This window comes from Engystomops pustulosus, chromosome 4 (assembly GCF_040894005.1).
Source record: "Engystomops pustulosus chromosome 4, aEngPut4.maternal, whole genome shotgun sequence".
NCBI lineage: Eukaryota > Metazoa > Chordata > Amphibia > Anura > Leptodactylidae > Engystomops > Engystomops pustulosus.
Genome location: NC_092414.1, coordinates 144,928,466 through 144,944,665, shown reverse-complemented (window position 1 = coordinate 144,944,665; position 16,200 = coordinate 144,928,466). Strand labels below are relative to the sequence as shown.

General features: G+C 41.8%; 1 protein-coding gene across 5 annotated transcripts in view; it reads left to right on the top strand.

Annotated features, from left to right (window-relative positions):
* The first annotated feature begins 5,451 nt into the window (after nucleotides 1-5,451).
* CPEB1 (cytoplasmic polyadenylation element binding protein 1) overlaps nucleotides 5,452-16,200 on the top strand; it is a 29,690-nt gene continuing 18,941 nt past the window's right edge. For 2 of the 5 annotated variants that reach the window (XM_072147947.1, XM_072147946.1), the window contains exons 1-3: nucleotides 8,538-8,688; nucleotides 11,560-11,734; nucleotides 13,880-14,080. In XM_072147947.1, the coding sequence (XP_072004048.1) occupies nucleotides 8,617-8,688; nucleotides 11,560-11,734; nucleotides 13,880-14,080 (448 nt within the window). In that variant the 5' untranslated portion in view covers nucleotides 8,538-8,616. Of the gene's footprint in view, nucleotides 5,637-8,537; nucleotides 8,689-11,559; nucleotides 11,735-13,879; nucleotides 14,081-16,200 lie in introns of those variants that run through there. The other 3 variants (XM_072147950.1, XM_072147949.1, XM_072147948.1) reach the window with 3 other exon arrangements.

Here is a 16,200-nt window from a genome sequence, read left to right as displayed (position 1 = left end):
AGACCCGAGGCTGCTTGGTTTATGAAGATTTGTTACAATGAGCCAGTGGCTCATTGTAATGAATCCTATGCAAAAACGCTATACACTGCAATACAGTTGTATTGCAGTATATGGGAGGAACAATCGGACCATCTAGGGTTAAAGTACCCTAGATGGTCTAAGAAATAGCGAAAAAAAAATTTTAAAAAATTTAAAAAATGTATAAAATATTAAAAATTCCAATCATCCCCTTTCCCTAGAACTGATATAAAACATAATAAACAGTAAAAATCACAAACACATTAGGTATCGCCGCGTCCCAAAATGCCAGATCTATCAAAATATAAAAATTGTTATTACCGCCGGTGACCCCCAAAACGGAAAAATGGCGCACAAATGTCCACAACACGACTTATATACCATTTTACATCACATAAAAATGGAATAAAAAATTATCAAAATGTCGCACAGACCTCAAAATGGTAGCAATGTAAACGTCGGCTTATTTTGCAAAAAATGTGACACATGACACAGCTCCGTGCGCCAAAGTATGAAAAAGATATTAGCGTCAGAAGATGTCAATTTTTTTTTCTTTGTACACATTCATTTAATTTTTGAAAATGTATTAAAACGCAATAAAACCTGTATAAATTTGGTATCACCGTGATTGTACCGAACCAAAGAATAAAGTAGAGGTGTTATTTGGAGCACAGAGTGAAAGTCATAAAAACTGAGCCCACAAGAACGTGACCCACATGCGTTTTTTTCTTCTTCAATTTTTCCACATTTGGAATTTTTTTCCAACTTCCCAGTACACTGCATGGAATAATAAATAACATAACAGAAAAGTAAAATTTGTTACGCACAAAATAAGCCCTCACACAGCTCTGTACACATAAAAATGAAAAGTTATGGATTTTTGAAGGTGGAGAGCGAGAATTGAGCGAAAAAAACCTGCGTCCTTAAGGGTTAATAAAGTGTATGTACACTTTTGGTTTCAACTATATCTATTAGCTCCAATACTGCGGGATATTAAAAAAAAAAAAAAAAGAAATTAAATCATTACTTACCTAATGCACACTTGAGTTCCTAAGTTCCTCTTCTCCCCAAATTTAATTTAAATGACAGTTTTCATTGACTGCAGCATCAATAGCTGAACAACGAGAACAGGGCTATCTGCAATCTCAGCTATTGCAGCTGTGTATCAGCTGTATTTTACAGCTGACAACCTCTGCTGATGGCACTTGCTCAACTCCTGAGTCAGGGCCATCAATGTCTTGTAAATGTGCTGCACAAAGTGCTAAGGACCTTAAAGGACATCTACAACCTGACTGTAGAATTATAAAACAAGCACACTGACATACTGGAGTGTCCCATCTGACAGGGTCTGCTCTTCTTTTAGCTTCTTATGACCTGGCTTTGAAAAAAAGGCGTTTTAATTATGCAAATGAGATATATGGGCTCCTGGGTCCATAGGTGTTAATGGAGCCTGGAGCCTCTCAGGCTCATTTGCATAATTTGTAAAGCCTTTTTTTTCTTTAGAATAAAGGCATAAGAAGCTAAAAGAACTGCAGATCCTGCCAAAGGGGGGCACACACCTGTATGTCAGTGTGTTTGGTTTATAATCCTTCGTATAGCTAGCCCCCTGTACAATATAGCCAGCCCCCTTTGGTATATAGCCAGCCCCCCTGTAGTAGCCAGCCAGCCCCTTGTAGTATATAGCCAGCCCCTTTAGTATATAGCCAGTCAGCCCCCTTTGGTATATAGCCTGCCAGCCTCCTGTATGCCCAGCACATAAAAAAATAAACTGAGTACTTTCTGACACCCCGGGCATCTCCTCTTCTTACTTCACGTGTAGCTGACAGCAGCTGACATCATGACGGACCTGTCATTGACCTGGCACACATGAAGTAAGAAGAAGACCTGCCCGGGGGAATTGGAAAAGGTGACTATTAATTTTTTATATATATATATATATATATATATATATATATATATATATATACTGCTGAAAAAAAATAGTGCTGAAAAACTCGACTTATACTCGAGTATAATATATATTGATGTTTTGAAAACACTAAATGGTTCAAATGGCGATTATATATATATATATATCCAAAAAGATGAAAGACGGCAGCACTCCAATTTAGTGAAAAAAGACTTAGGCCTCTTGCACACTAGCGTTGCGTTTCACGTGCGTGTGCAATGCGTGAAAAACTGACGTTTTTGCTGCGTTTTTGTTGCATTTTTCCTTGGAGTAATTTGCGTTTTTTTTGCGTTTTCGGCGCATTTTTGACGCGCGATTCAATGGGAGACTCGAGCATATTTCAAAGGGACCATGGTTTGGGATTAAAATGTGTTATTTAATTGAAAAATAATGTCTTCTGATAATTTGCAAACATCGGCGATCTATTCTTCACTGTTCCGCGCGTATATTATCTCCCGACAATTTAGCAGATGTGAAGAACAGTGAAGAATAGAATAAAATCATTGTACACAGTGAACACAGTGACCACAGGATCATTTAAGATAAAAACACAATGCAGAACACAGTGCAGAATAGATTACAGATGTTCGGCACATCTGCTTACTTGTCGGGAGATACGCGCGGAACGGCGCGAACAAAATAGCATGTGAAGAACAATATATATGTGTGTAAAGAACACATTGCAGATGTTTCCATACATCTGCAATGTATTCTTCACACATATATATTGTTCTTCACATGCTATTTTGTTCGCACCGTTCCGCGCGTATCTCCCGACAAGTAAGCAGATGTGCCGAACATCTGTAATCTATTCTGCACTGTGTTCTGCATTGTGTTTTTATCTTAAATGATCCTGTGGTCACTGTGTTCACTGTGTACAATGATTTTATTCTATTCTTCACTGTTCTTCATTGTGTTTTTTTAATTAAATGCTCGATCGCGAGCAGGGGAAATAATGTTATTCTGGTCACCTAGCAACCCTTACGTTTAAAACGCATTGCACTCGCATTGCACTTGCAATGATTGCGAGTGCAATGCGTTCTTGATGCATCTCCATAGACTTGAATGGGGCGTGAAAAACGCGCGTGACCCGCAAAAATAGAGCATGCTGCGATTTTGACGCGCGTGCAAACGAACGCAAGCACGCGCGTTAAAAACCACGCTAATGGAGAAAGACCCATTGAATACAATGGGACAGAGTGCAATGCGAGTTCTGAGCGTCAAATGCACGCGCAGAACTCGCGCGTGAAAAACGCCAGTGGAGAAGGGGCCTTAGGGTGATGCAACACATGGCGTTTTGAACCCGTTTTTGGTCTGTTTTTAAGCGTTCTGTTAAAAAAATGCATGCGTTTTTCACAGGTTTTACCAATTACCTTAATTAAACGGATGCATTTTCAAAAAATGTATGTTTTTCAAAAAAACATGTGTTTTTGGACGGACTGCTTAAAAACGGTCAAAAAACGGGTTCAAAATGCCATGTGTGGCATCACCCTCAGGGTGGTGCCACACGTGCCATTCGGGCTGCGTTTGCAAACGCAAAGGCAGACCAAGCCGCACCCACTGGGGCGGGCTGCGGCCCGATAGCATTGGCGTTTCTATGGAAACGCCTGCGATCAGGAATGAGACGTCAGTGTTTTACATTAACGCAAAACACTGGTGGTTTGTTCCCGGTCGCAGGCGTTACCATAGAAACGCCCAAATGTCCAAAAAATAGAAACGCTGATGCGATCGGGCCGCGGCCCACCCGAGTGGGTGTGGCTTGGTCTGCATATGCGTTTGCAAACTCAGCCAAGACGGCAGGTGTGCCACCACCATAAGGGTGATGCCACACATGGCGTTTTGAACCCGTTTTTGTTCCGTTTTTAGGCAGTCTGTGCAAAAGCACATGTGTTAAAAACGCATGCGTTTTTAAAAAACGGAAACGTTTTTTAACTCATGCGTTTTTTGACGGACTGTTTATTCAACCTCCAGGTTTTTTCACTAAATTGGAGTGCTGCTGTTTTTCATCTTTTTGGATATTTATTGGACTCTGGCTTTTGAGAGTAGAGGACAGCACCCATTACAATTTTTCGTTAAAAGGACTGTGTTGCTGTTTTTCTTTCTATATATATATATATATATATATATATATATATATATATATATATATATATATGATAAGGCCTTATTCACATGGCCATGTGCTCATCCAGACTGGAATCCGGCACACAGGTTGGAGAAGGGAAGTGGAGTAAGCTCTCCTCACCCCTTCCCTCTCCGACCGGCTCGGTCATGGTGCGGTGAGACACTTGACAGGGTGCCATAGACTTCTAGGAGGCACAATCCTACGCTAGCACACTTAGCGCCAGCGTATGATGGCACCACTGCTGGGTCTATCAGACCTGGTGTAGAATCTCACCACAGCCTACGCCTGAACGGGTGCAGGCTACTTACAATGCACAGGCAAGGGGCAGGAACACCATGAGCCAGCGCACTAATTCGCCAAGCACATCCTCCTCACACCCTCTTGGCGTGGAGATGGAATTATGGGGGAATTAGGCACAATTCCTGGCAGAGCACCTGGAACTGCACCTATTTCAGTGTCTGTGTGCCAGATTACAGACGTACCAGCCCTGAAAAATGTGTCCCCTATTGTGGCTGTTATCTGACCGCAAATTGTGCACCCATGCTAGTCACTATTATGGTGGTGTGAATGGGACCTTACTGTATAACTGTATCTCCCAGTCCTGCATCTCCCAATGGCCTGACTCCTGACAGGCTGCATTCACAACCTGTGTTAATGTTGCATTTTGAAACACAGCTGAGAAGAGATATCCTAATTACCGTACATTATGTTAATATCTCCATTTACAAAACAGAATGTTAACACAATTCATTTACATCATGTTAACATTCCTGTTAACATTGCATTTACACAACGCAAAAATTAACATTTGTGGTTACATTGTTTTGTAAATGCAAATGTTAACAGCAACAGGTGTTGTACTGCATTCAAACCACAATGGAAACTCCATGTGTGAACACAGCCTAAGGACCGCAGCCAATATTTTTAGAGAAAACCATTCATTAAACAAAAAGATGGGGTGTAGGCCGCGTTCACACATTGCGTTTTGAGGCACAATCCAGGGCTTCACCCGTGATCACATGTTGAGCTAACATTCTGTTTTGATCGTGTTTAGCAAAAGATCAGTGCAGCCTCATTGTGCTTTTGGTGTAATATATATATGTATATATATATATATATATATACATTTCTTCATTGTACCAGGCTCCACACAATGAGCACAGGCCATGATGAGCTGGTGCCCCGGTTCTAGGTCTCTGCTCTCACTACTATAGTACATCCCCGTGGGATACAAGTTGTTGTTGCTCACAGTCCCCCTCCGCCACGCCCTCAGCTCCTCAGGCCCCTCCTCCATGAATGTAGCAGCGGCCGCAGTTGCGCAGGCCGGCAGCGTGCAGCGGGGCAGCGCAGGTGGAAGTGATATCCAGCACTTGGCGGGGCATATAAGTCACCTGCTACCGAGCGCAATTCGGTGCAAAACGAAAACGTATAGAGTGCAATAACGAGCTCCGGCGGTACTGGCTTTTAGACAAAAAAAAAAAAAGTTTGACGCAAGTTGCTCTCCGCCCTCGGGGAGCCTGTAGCAGTGCAATGGCTTTTCCACTGGTAAGGGGCTGTGCACGGTGGTCTCTGCTGGGTGTGTACCGTTGCATAGGCTATAATGGAGGGTTGGTGATTTTGAATCCTTGTAGTCGCTCTTGCTTGGAGTAGGGAGGGCTGTTTTTGCAGGTCAGTGGCTGCAGTGATGGTAGCAGTGCTGTGCATCCTCTGACACGTGTGCAAGTGGCCGCAGGACGCGGGTGTCACCTGTACAGGACAAGGGGGGGGGGGTGCTGCAGGTGCTCGTCACTGTAGTGAGATGCGGCCGCTCTGTCTGCTCCAGGGTTCCACGGGCCACGCCCATGTCTGGAGCTGGCGGGAAGGGGCAGACGGGGACCGCGGCTTCTGCTCTCTGGTGTCGCGCAAGTGTAGAAGGGTTCTTGTAGTAAAAGCTGCGCGCATACAGCCTGCCCTATGGAGGGGCTCCTGCAGGGGGCGCTGTCCTGAATTGTAACATCTGCCGTTAGTGGCTTTGCTACAAGTGTCAGAATCATCGCAAATAGTGACTGGGTTAACTGACAATGCTCACACGGATGTATCATTACACCTTAATCTCAATGGGAGGCCGCTGGGTATCTTCCATTTCCACAGTTGAGAATGTGGATCTTCTGTAGAAAAGTGCTATTGAGAAATTGTATAACCCCCATGTTGACTAGGCCTTAAAATGATGGATATTTTTACCCTTATTTAAGGGCATTAACTACATTTTATTATGTTAAATACTATAAATGTGATAAAGGACATTTTGTATTTTTGGAAGGGTGGAAGTCGCTAAAGACAGCAAAAATACACATTTTTAATGTATAGTATATATTCCTTTTTCAAAACATTTTTTTAGTGTAGTGAGGATTTTTTTAATTTTTTTACACACACATTAAGACTTAAATTAACTTATGTGCTGCCACTACCTCAGCACTAGGCAGTAAGGAGTGGAGATGTTACTGCTTCTGCCTTCTCTCTAGGGCAGTGGTGGCCAACCTATGGCACAGGTGCCAGAGGTGGCACTTAGAGCCCTTTTACCTTCATACCAACAGTTTGCCAGACAAGACTCAGAGCCATTTCTGTGGGCACTCAGGTTATCACCCCAGGACAGAGTTCACCAGACAGAAACAAATCCATCAAATCTTTCTGCAGTCCCAGGCATCTTTAGAGATGCTGCTCTCAGCGCTATTTTTTAGGAACAATTCATTGGCTGTTTGGTACTGCGGGAAAAGTGAGAAGGCATGGACAGGGTTGCAGTATCTTTTTGAGGTCCCCCTGCTGGACCCTTCATTCTTTCTCTACAGAGAGACCCTGGTGAGAAGCTACAACAAAAGTCTGAATTTATACTCTTTCTTTCAACTGTATTGCTTGCCTCAGGGGGCCAATACGATTGGAAGAACAAGTAGCAATACGTTACTGCCATTTTGGCACTTTGCGATTAAAAAAGCGGATTTTGGTTGTAACTTGGGCACTCGGTCTCTAAAAGGTTCGCCATCACTGCTCTAGGGTATCCAGCTGCCTCTGACACCCAGAGGGAGACCTGGTCCTACTGCGAATAGGGTGTGGTCACACATACTGTTTTCACTCAGTTTAGAAACTGAACCAAAGCACACGGCAGCATGCCACGGTTCGATCACATGTGTTTCTATAGAATCGCTTTTGCAATTGGCCCGTGGCATGCCATTGTGCGCTTTGGTGCAGTTTCTAAACTGAGTCAAAGCCGTATGTGTGACTGCACCATTATTGTGCAAGAAATCTACTTAAAAGAAACTTGTGTCTAAAGTCAGATCATAGTGGTGGACGGTTATAGACTGTGGTAATCTTTGTTATCCATGACCTCCTTCTGTCTAAAATAAACTTTGAAAATGATGCTAATTAGCCTGGGGGGGGGGGGGGGTGTTTCCAGAGTGCTGCAGATTCACAAGCTGTTACAATGAGCAGAGCATGTCTCCTCTCCCTCTGAGCTTCCTGCTGCTGTTAGATTACGCGGGCAGGGGGTTTGTTGAGGCATGTTATGCTCAGTGTGGAAATGCAGCTCTAAAAGGCTCTTGTAACTCCTCCAGAGCTTCAGTCTAATTTTCAAAATTTATTTTAGAAGTAGGAATGCCATGGATAACAAATGTACAACTATTACCAGTCACTGTGCCTGGATCTGAGTAAGTGTCCCTGGGTTATCCTGTAGATTTACTTTAACCATGGATGTTGTTGATGTACATAGGGTAGGTAAGGGTTTAACTGGGCCGGGTCATAGACTACTAGCACACGCCTGCCATAGAGAGGAGTATTATGCATGGTGCTTTGAGCAAAAACTGTCTGAGGTGTGCAGCTTCTTAAACTATAGAGAGCTCTACACTTGGCTTGTGGCTCATGTTTGTCCACACGGATGTGTGAATGGAGCCCAAGGCTGGGTTGACCACATGTACCCCATACTAGAATGCATGCCATACTTTGTTCCCCATATTCTATCAGTACCCCATAGGTCAATGAGCACTGCTGTACATATGTCATTGAGCAGGATGGAAAGAAGCGGGTTGTTTCATCTTTACATCCTGTTCCCAACAGTATTTGCTGTATACTGTGCAGATGAAGTGGGGAGTATTATTTATTATTAGATGGAGGGGAGGCTGCCTTACTTCTGTTAGTATATGGATATCTTGTGCTACATATGCTTTTTAAATGTGCAAGCAAACTATCAAAAGGCTTCTATCCTGTTACATAACGGTTGATAATAGGATGGTTATTGGCTTGCATGAACTGCACCTATTCTTATAAGGAATCAATTATTGTATATATTAAGTCATGGCTTGTAGATGAGATAATATACTATTGGGTGAGTGTTGCCCGCTTGTAAACTGTCCACTAATCCAGTTGAAACCAAATGTCTGTAAATCTGTCCACATACCGAAGCGAATTTGTATTGGAGCTGGAAGTGCAGGCAGACCCTGCCCAGTCATGGAGATGAAGCATGAGGTTTCTCTGAGGGCGGTGCTTTGTGCAGGCATTGATGCCACTAGTTGCTCCTCATGCTGGCATAGGATTCATCTGCAGCAGCGATAGTGACTCAGTAAGACGAGAGGTAGGTCTGATTTACAATGTGTCTTCCTTGCAGCAGCCTTTTGTGATTAGACACTGACAGTGATAATGTCCGGTCTGAACAGTATGTGGAATGATGGTATGACGCTTATTTGTGAGCTTTTACTCTGCAGTAAAGCTGCTGCTTTGGATTATACTATGTGCAAAATTGCAGGGTGTGCTATTCACGGTATTGCTTTGTTGATTTCTTCAATAATGGTTAGGTTATCTACTTTATAGACTTAATCTCGGGCATTGCGTTACAGAGAAACCTAAGAAATTGGGTCATGTAATTTAACTATAGCCTAAATATATTGCATAATACCTCTCAGTACAAAGATGCTCAAATACCAGGCAGCCATTCTGCTATAATATATTGTAGCTTGTGTTCTGGAAAACATCTATAGTAACTTGTCAAACCCTGTAAAATATTATCAAACACAATAGTTCAATTTGTGAAGATATGCTGTGTAGGTTTAAAAAGGCTGCATTGAACGGTAGGAGATATGAGAACCTTTTCAGATTTTTTTAATTACAAAAAGTAGATGGTATTTGGTCGGCAAGAAAATCTTTTTTTTGCAGCAGAGAAATGGGGTTCAAACATGTTTAGGTAACCAAAATTGCATCAAAACTACTTGTATTCTTGCAGAAAAGTTCCCAGTACATGGTTTTCATGGACTCGTTTTAAAATGCAGAACTTATTTTAATTCCCAGGAGATGTGATATTTGGTTTGGGGGAAGTACAGTGTCTTTATAAGTGTCCAAACTAGTGTTGCCAATGGGACTATACAGAGCCCAAATACTACCTCCAAACCACAACCTCAGTCATTCCACCATGTTATGAAGACCCTATACAATCAGTGGAACAGTAGGTAACACGCCCTCCTTGTCCAGTGGAACAGTAGGTAACTGACTTCCTGACTGTGCTTGGCGAGATGTCTGATAGGTGGATGAGTGACTACAGTACTGATCTGTCACAAGTACAGTTTAGAATGTTGCAGCTGGTGATGTTTCATGGATGATCAGTGAAGCCTTTGCTTACCTTGATCTCTGCACTGCCCCTTAAATGCCACTCGGTGTATAGTTGCTCTAGAATACAAACTGAAATGCTCAACTGACATTTCTACGTTCCTTGTATACAGGAGTGCCATCAGGAATTTTAGGGCACAGTTGGCACCTTATGTAAGAATTGACCTTCATGGCATACAGTAGTTTACCACTTTGTCACACAGAACAGAAGTTGTGTAGTCCTGACCAATAACGACTTATTGCTACTGAATTTGTCTTCTGTTCCTTGCATCAGATCTTCACCCCACACCACTTAAACCATTTTCTTTTACAATATAATGTCCCCTTAATAACTTGTGCTTCTAAATAAATAAAAGGGTGTTTCTTCTACATAATCTAACACAGATTATCCATGGGAAGTAATCAATGGAGCTTCCTGTAGAGTGACACCGATGAGATCTATAAAACACTAGGTATTGGGAAATTGTTCAAGTTTCATCATACAAACTTCAGGAAACTGACTTTAGCCATAGTCAAAATGTTGGTGTTTGTTGTTTTTACTCCATAAATGTATAAATGTAGCCCTTTTCTACCTGCATGGGTGTTTTTTTTTTTTTGTTTGTTTTTTTTTTTTTTTTTTCTTAACACAGGATTTTTAATGGAAAAGGGAGCTGTATTTTTGGTTAAGTTGTGAAATGGCAACAAACTAAAAAGTTGCCTTGTCCTGATCAAAATAATTATGACTTGCCTGCTGACTCCTCGGGAGCAGGGAGTGTGGCATAAACTTGGTTAGTACAATTGTGGCAATATCAAATGTATTTTGTCAAGAAGAAAAGAATTTTTAAACTTTAGTGATGTAAGCCTTCTTCATGCAAAGTCTGACACCTGTAACTTTTGATGACTTTCATTAATATAATTATGACAACTGTACCTCCTTCTGATAACACATTATTCTAATTTTTATGGGGGACAAAAGTGTAAGACATTTCTCTTTATTTTTAAATTGTATATGGTTGCATTGTTCACAGCATGGGAAAGACTATGCTGAAAGACAGCAATGGGAACCTCCTACATGCTGCTAGCTGTCATGGCAACTGTTCGCTTGGATAGTGGGATCACAAAAGAAAATTACACTAATGCATTACCAATTTTGCCACATTTTGTTTTTCAGCCTCCTAGTACATTGCATGGCTTATTTAACACTGCCAAGGGGACATAAAATTTGTTTTGCAGAAAACTATCCCTCACATAGCTCTGTACACAATAAGCTATGGTTCACCACTGGTTAACGTAATTTTACATTTGTTGATCATGAATGGGCAGGGGGAGATATCTGCTGTATTATACTGCAGGCACAATTAACTTTTTAACCATGTGGTGGCACATGCATGCTGCCATCTCTCAATCACCACACATGCTTTCACTAAAGGGATGATGGCCTCAGAGGCGACCTGGCCTGTTACTTGGTAATGAGGTTTACTGCACTGGAATATATAATCAATTGCAATGCAATACTTAAGTACAATTTATCCCATGGATAAGCCTGAATACAGCTCTGGAAACAAAGACCGTTATGGCTTCTGGTTGGTGGGCTCAAAAGTAAAGAGCATCATTGTGAATGAGTTGTTGCTTTACAGCAATTCTGAAAATTCTCTGTAATCGTATTGGCCAGAAATATTAAAGCCACAGTATGTAGTAAGAGATTGAAAAGCTATACTGATAAGTTCCACCAAAACAGACTAAAGGCATAATAAAATGGATTACACCTTCCCTAGATAGGCTTTCCAACTCAGATTTTATTTTTTCCTTCTGACTGTCAAATAAAAAGGCTTCCTGTAATTGTGTGCTTTTTGTTTTTCTTGCTTAGAAAGATGATCTAGGGAGAAGCAAGGATTGCTGGGGATGCCCTGAAACCCCAGCTCTCTCTACGTGTAGCAATGCTGACATCTTCCGCAGGATAAACGCCATGCTGGATAACTCCCTGGATTTCACTGGGGTCTGCACTACCCCCAATGCCAAGGGTAAATGTGATCATCTTCAAGGTACACCTTTTGTAATCTGGCGGCTACACAAACTATGAAAATGGGGAAAAAATGTTAAAATCTGGCTTGTGCTCTTGTAATTGAAGTAAACCTACCATCAGGAAACCACCATAAGTAGATCTGGTGGTAGATTCTGCCTGCCTCTGTCCTAATCTGTAATTTAATAATCCTGAATCCTTACTTGTTAATTTACCGTATATGCCGGCGTATAAGACGACCCCCAACTTCTGCCCTAAAAATATAGAATTTGGTATATACTCACTGTATAAGACTACCCCTCTCCCAAATGAAAAAAAGTCTGCTTAAAACTTTGCAAAACAAACAAGAGAGCAAGTGCCTGGTGATCATAACTGTGAGCTGCGATATTAATGAAGATCCGACATGCTTCTGTAAGTGCCGCCTGTGACCCCCCAGCTCTGTGACGCCGACCGCTGTGACAGGGCGGCTGCATTAGCATACAGCGCACTGCCCCGTCAGCGCGTACTAAGCCTCTTCTAATGACTGTGAGAGGCGGACTGCCGCGCATGCGTGGCGGTCCCAGGAAGCGGCTCTCTGCGCGCTGACGGGGAAAAAAAACACCTCACACAGTGCGGCCCCCGTATATCCGGCGTATAAGACGACCCCCCACTGTAGCCATTATTTTAAGGGGTTAAAAAGTAGTCTTATACGCCAGTATATACAGTACATTTAACAAAGATAGTTTTAACTGCAGAGGCTACTATGGTGTGTATGCTAGCCTGCCTGCACACTGGGAGCAAAGGATAGTACACACCCCAGAAGCCTCTTTATTTTAGTTTATATGTAAAATTAACTCCAGTTTTAACAAGTTGGGTTCCAGGATTTTTAAATTGCAGATTAGGGCACAGGCAGGTAGAATCTACCATCTGATCTACTTCCTCATTGTAATTTCCTTTTAAAATGCAATCTGTGCAAAGACATTGGCATTCTACCTACACTCAGGGCAAGCAATTTGTTGTATACGGTGAATCTCAAAAAATGACACCCCCCCCCCCCCCCCCTCCCTCCCCAGAGGTTATTAATGTATACAAAGCACCCTGGATTTTGGCATAAATATGTATCTATATGATATGCATTTGGATTATAGCGTATGCAGCCCTATCCAACTAAGTTACTCCCCCAAATTAATTTTAACATTTAAGTGTCCCATTTAATTAAAATGTATTGTGCCTGTCTTGAATTATAGCAATTTAAATGTATACTTCGCCAGAACAAAGCTTGGCACATATAGTGCCAGTATGGAGTTCAATACATAAGTGCTGTAATAGGACCAAGCTTCATACAGAAATGCAGCACCAGGACCAATTCCCGGTTCTGTATCCCACAGTATACCCAATGACTATACATATGTACAGAGCCCTCTAATTGAAATCTTTACAGTGCCCCTTAATGAATTATTACATGCAGTCCCCCTTAAGTCATACTGTGCCCCCTTTATTAAATGCCATCCTCCCTTTATAGCTCTAGAGGGGCACACTATTTATCTAATAGTGATGCATCTATACCCAGTGGTAAACGCTATATACACTAAGTGTTGGTAGCCACAGGGAGAAAACTAAAGGATCCAAACAATGCAGTGTAGTGTATATGGTAGCCAGGCCGTTCTCATGAATGCCCTGTCTAATCAGCAGCAGTTGTACTTTCTCATAGCTTAATGTGTACAGGCTGTTTAGTTGCATGTCCTAATTAATCCTTTAGTCACTTGCATGTTAAATATTCTAGTATACATCATAATTCATTTGGGTTTTCCCTATGGCTTCCTGATAAACGGGAACTTGGAGCAATCTCCTGTCTATATACCAGGCAAACAGATTATGCTAGCACAATGATGAAGCCTTGCATTTTTGCTGATTCAGGCTTGGCGTCTGTCCAAAAATCTGTGGGAGGGATTCTGGAAGGGCTGTGAGGGATGAAGGCAGGGCCACTCAAAGCAAAGTGCCTGCATTTGTGCGCACGAGTCTTCATAAATATAATTGTTTTGTGATTCTGCATCTCTCCACTGCATTAAAATCTGAACACAACAAGCAAAGGGTGTGACCATGCAATGGATTAGCAGTGGTTACTACCTGCTGCAGGTGGAGCTTCATTTGTATTTAACACTACTTTGGTCCTTGTTTTCCTGAGCAGATTTTACAGATCCGGAGGGAGCTGCAGCAAGCAGGATGCTCTTCCCTACATCACACGATCAGTCTACTCGTGGCCTTCCTGATACAAATGACTTGTGCCTTGGTCTGCAATCCCTTAGCCTCACTGGTTGGGACAGGCCGTGGAGCACCCAGGACTCGGATATTTCTGGACAGTCCAGCACACCATCAGCTGCTCAGTCTGGTGAGGCACTTTTTTTTTTTTTTTTTTTTTTTTTTTTTTTTTCCTTTCTTTATCAATTCTTTTATACCATGAGACTTGGCTTAGTACCAACTGAAGAAGAGAAATTTTACTTGATACACGTTTCTGCTTTTTCATTTTTGAAAAAAAAAAACCTCACAAATCAAGCACTGGGTTACAGCATGTGATTAAATGTTAATGTTCCCTGGTATTGGAGTCAGTCTTTTTTTTTTTTTTTTTTTTTTTTTTTTTTTTCAAAATAAATTAGAAAAGCCATTACATTGTTTGAAAGTTGAATGCTTTTGTTCTCTTGTACTGGCAACTACTCGATTCTGCAGTTTAAAAAAAAAAAAAGATGGGTTGTTGGTTTATTCTTCTGTATAGTTCATGAACACTTTGCAGTCAATGCATGATCATGATGAAATTAGGCGTTCTCCCTCCAGGGACTGAAAGCCTGGTCATAAAAACGGACTTCTCCCTTACCAGCCACAATGGTTTCCTGGCCCTGGTGGGAATCCACTGGAAACCTCAGTAAGGTTCCTGAAAAGGATAGATGCAGAAGTGGGACATTTTAAAAGCTGCAAGGCGTTTTGACATCAGGGCAGTCTCTAACTGGACAGCCAAAAGAACAGTGCTGCTCCAGTCCTCACCTGGCCATGAGTATTGGCATTGACCAAAGTAATCAGAACCTCCTTCCCTCCTTCCAGAGATTCTTGTGAACTTGGTCTATAGTATGAATATTGATTTAGGTGTTACTGAAAAAATTGTTTCTGATGGCAACCCCCCATGTTGGCGTATGGGAAAATATCTGCCTGCTACAATAGCTACCCAAAAATCCACCACAGGGAGTATAGGCTTTGGAGAGAAGACTTAGACTTGTGAGATTATACAATATGTATTCAAGATTGAAGTGTAAACTGAAGATTCCAGAAATCCAAATTGTACACTCCTCCATAAGGAGATCAAAGTCCTCCAAGTAACCTACCATTCCCAGGTAAATTCATGTCTCCCATATACATGTCTGATTATCTTGTGTCCATAAATCAAGAGTCGCAAAATACTGGCAGTATTCTTGAGTCACTCACTCTTAGTCCAAGGCTGTTGGCTTTGGGATGGCTTTTGTCTAGAGCGGAGATCAGGAACCTTTTTGGCGTGGAGGCATGAATGCCACATTTTAAAATGTAATTCCAGTCACTTTATAATTCACACGAGCTGCTGACTCTCTCATGCAGAGCAATTCTCTACAGAAAATGAGTTGTTTTGTGGGCTACCTCAATTAGCTTTGAGGTGGTTTTAGGTGTAGTTTTAAGAGGCGGATCACATTTATGGAACAGGTTTCCCTTTCAAAATCCAATTTGCCAGTTCAGGTCTTTCAACTGTTAATAAAACTGCACCTAAAACAACCAGAAAGCTGATTGCGATGCAGTTTTAAAGGAAACCTACCAATTCAAATGGTAGGTGTAAAGCTCAGGGCGAGCTGGTGCCGGTGCTTGCTTTCATTAGTGTTATTAACCGCTGTATCGCGGTTTTACACTTTTTAAACTTTATAGCAGAAGCTGCCTACATAGGAAATGCTGGAGACGCGCAGCGCCAAAGCAGCTTCTGCTATAAAGTTTAAAAAGTGTTAAAACCGCGATACAGCGGTTAATAACACTAATGAAGGTAAGCACCGGCACCTGCTCGCCCTGAGCTGGTGCTCGGTACTTACAGCTTACACCTACCATTTGAATTGGTAGGTTTCCTTTAACGGCAATGTGTGACCACACCTTTTAAAGTTGAAGGTCTTTATATGGTAATATCTTAAGGGTTCTTTTCCCCTGAAGTATTGACCTTTTCAGGTACATGCCCTTTGAAATTTGTATTTATTTGCACCATTTAAGTCTGTTCAATGTACATTACAGGCAAGCTAGAAAAAAAATCTAATTGCTGAATTGAAATAACGCTACATTCACACTGCCACTGCTGCTCACCCCCGCCCCTCTCCATAAAGGAATATGGCGCACTGCCAATTTTTAAAAAGGCATTGTGTCGGTATGATCAGAGATACTAAATTTTATATAGGTTTCAAAGAATAAAGACCTATCATTTAGGATGCACAGTTAAACTGTTTAAAACGAAGCCTA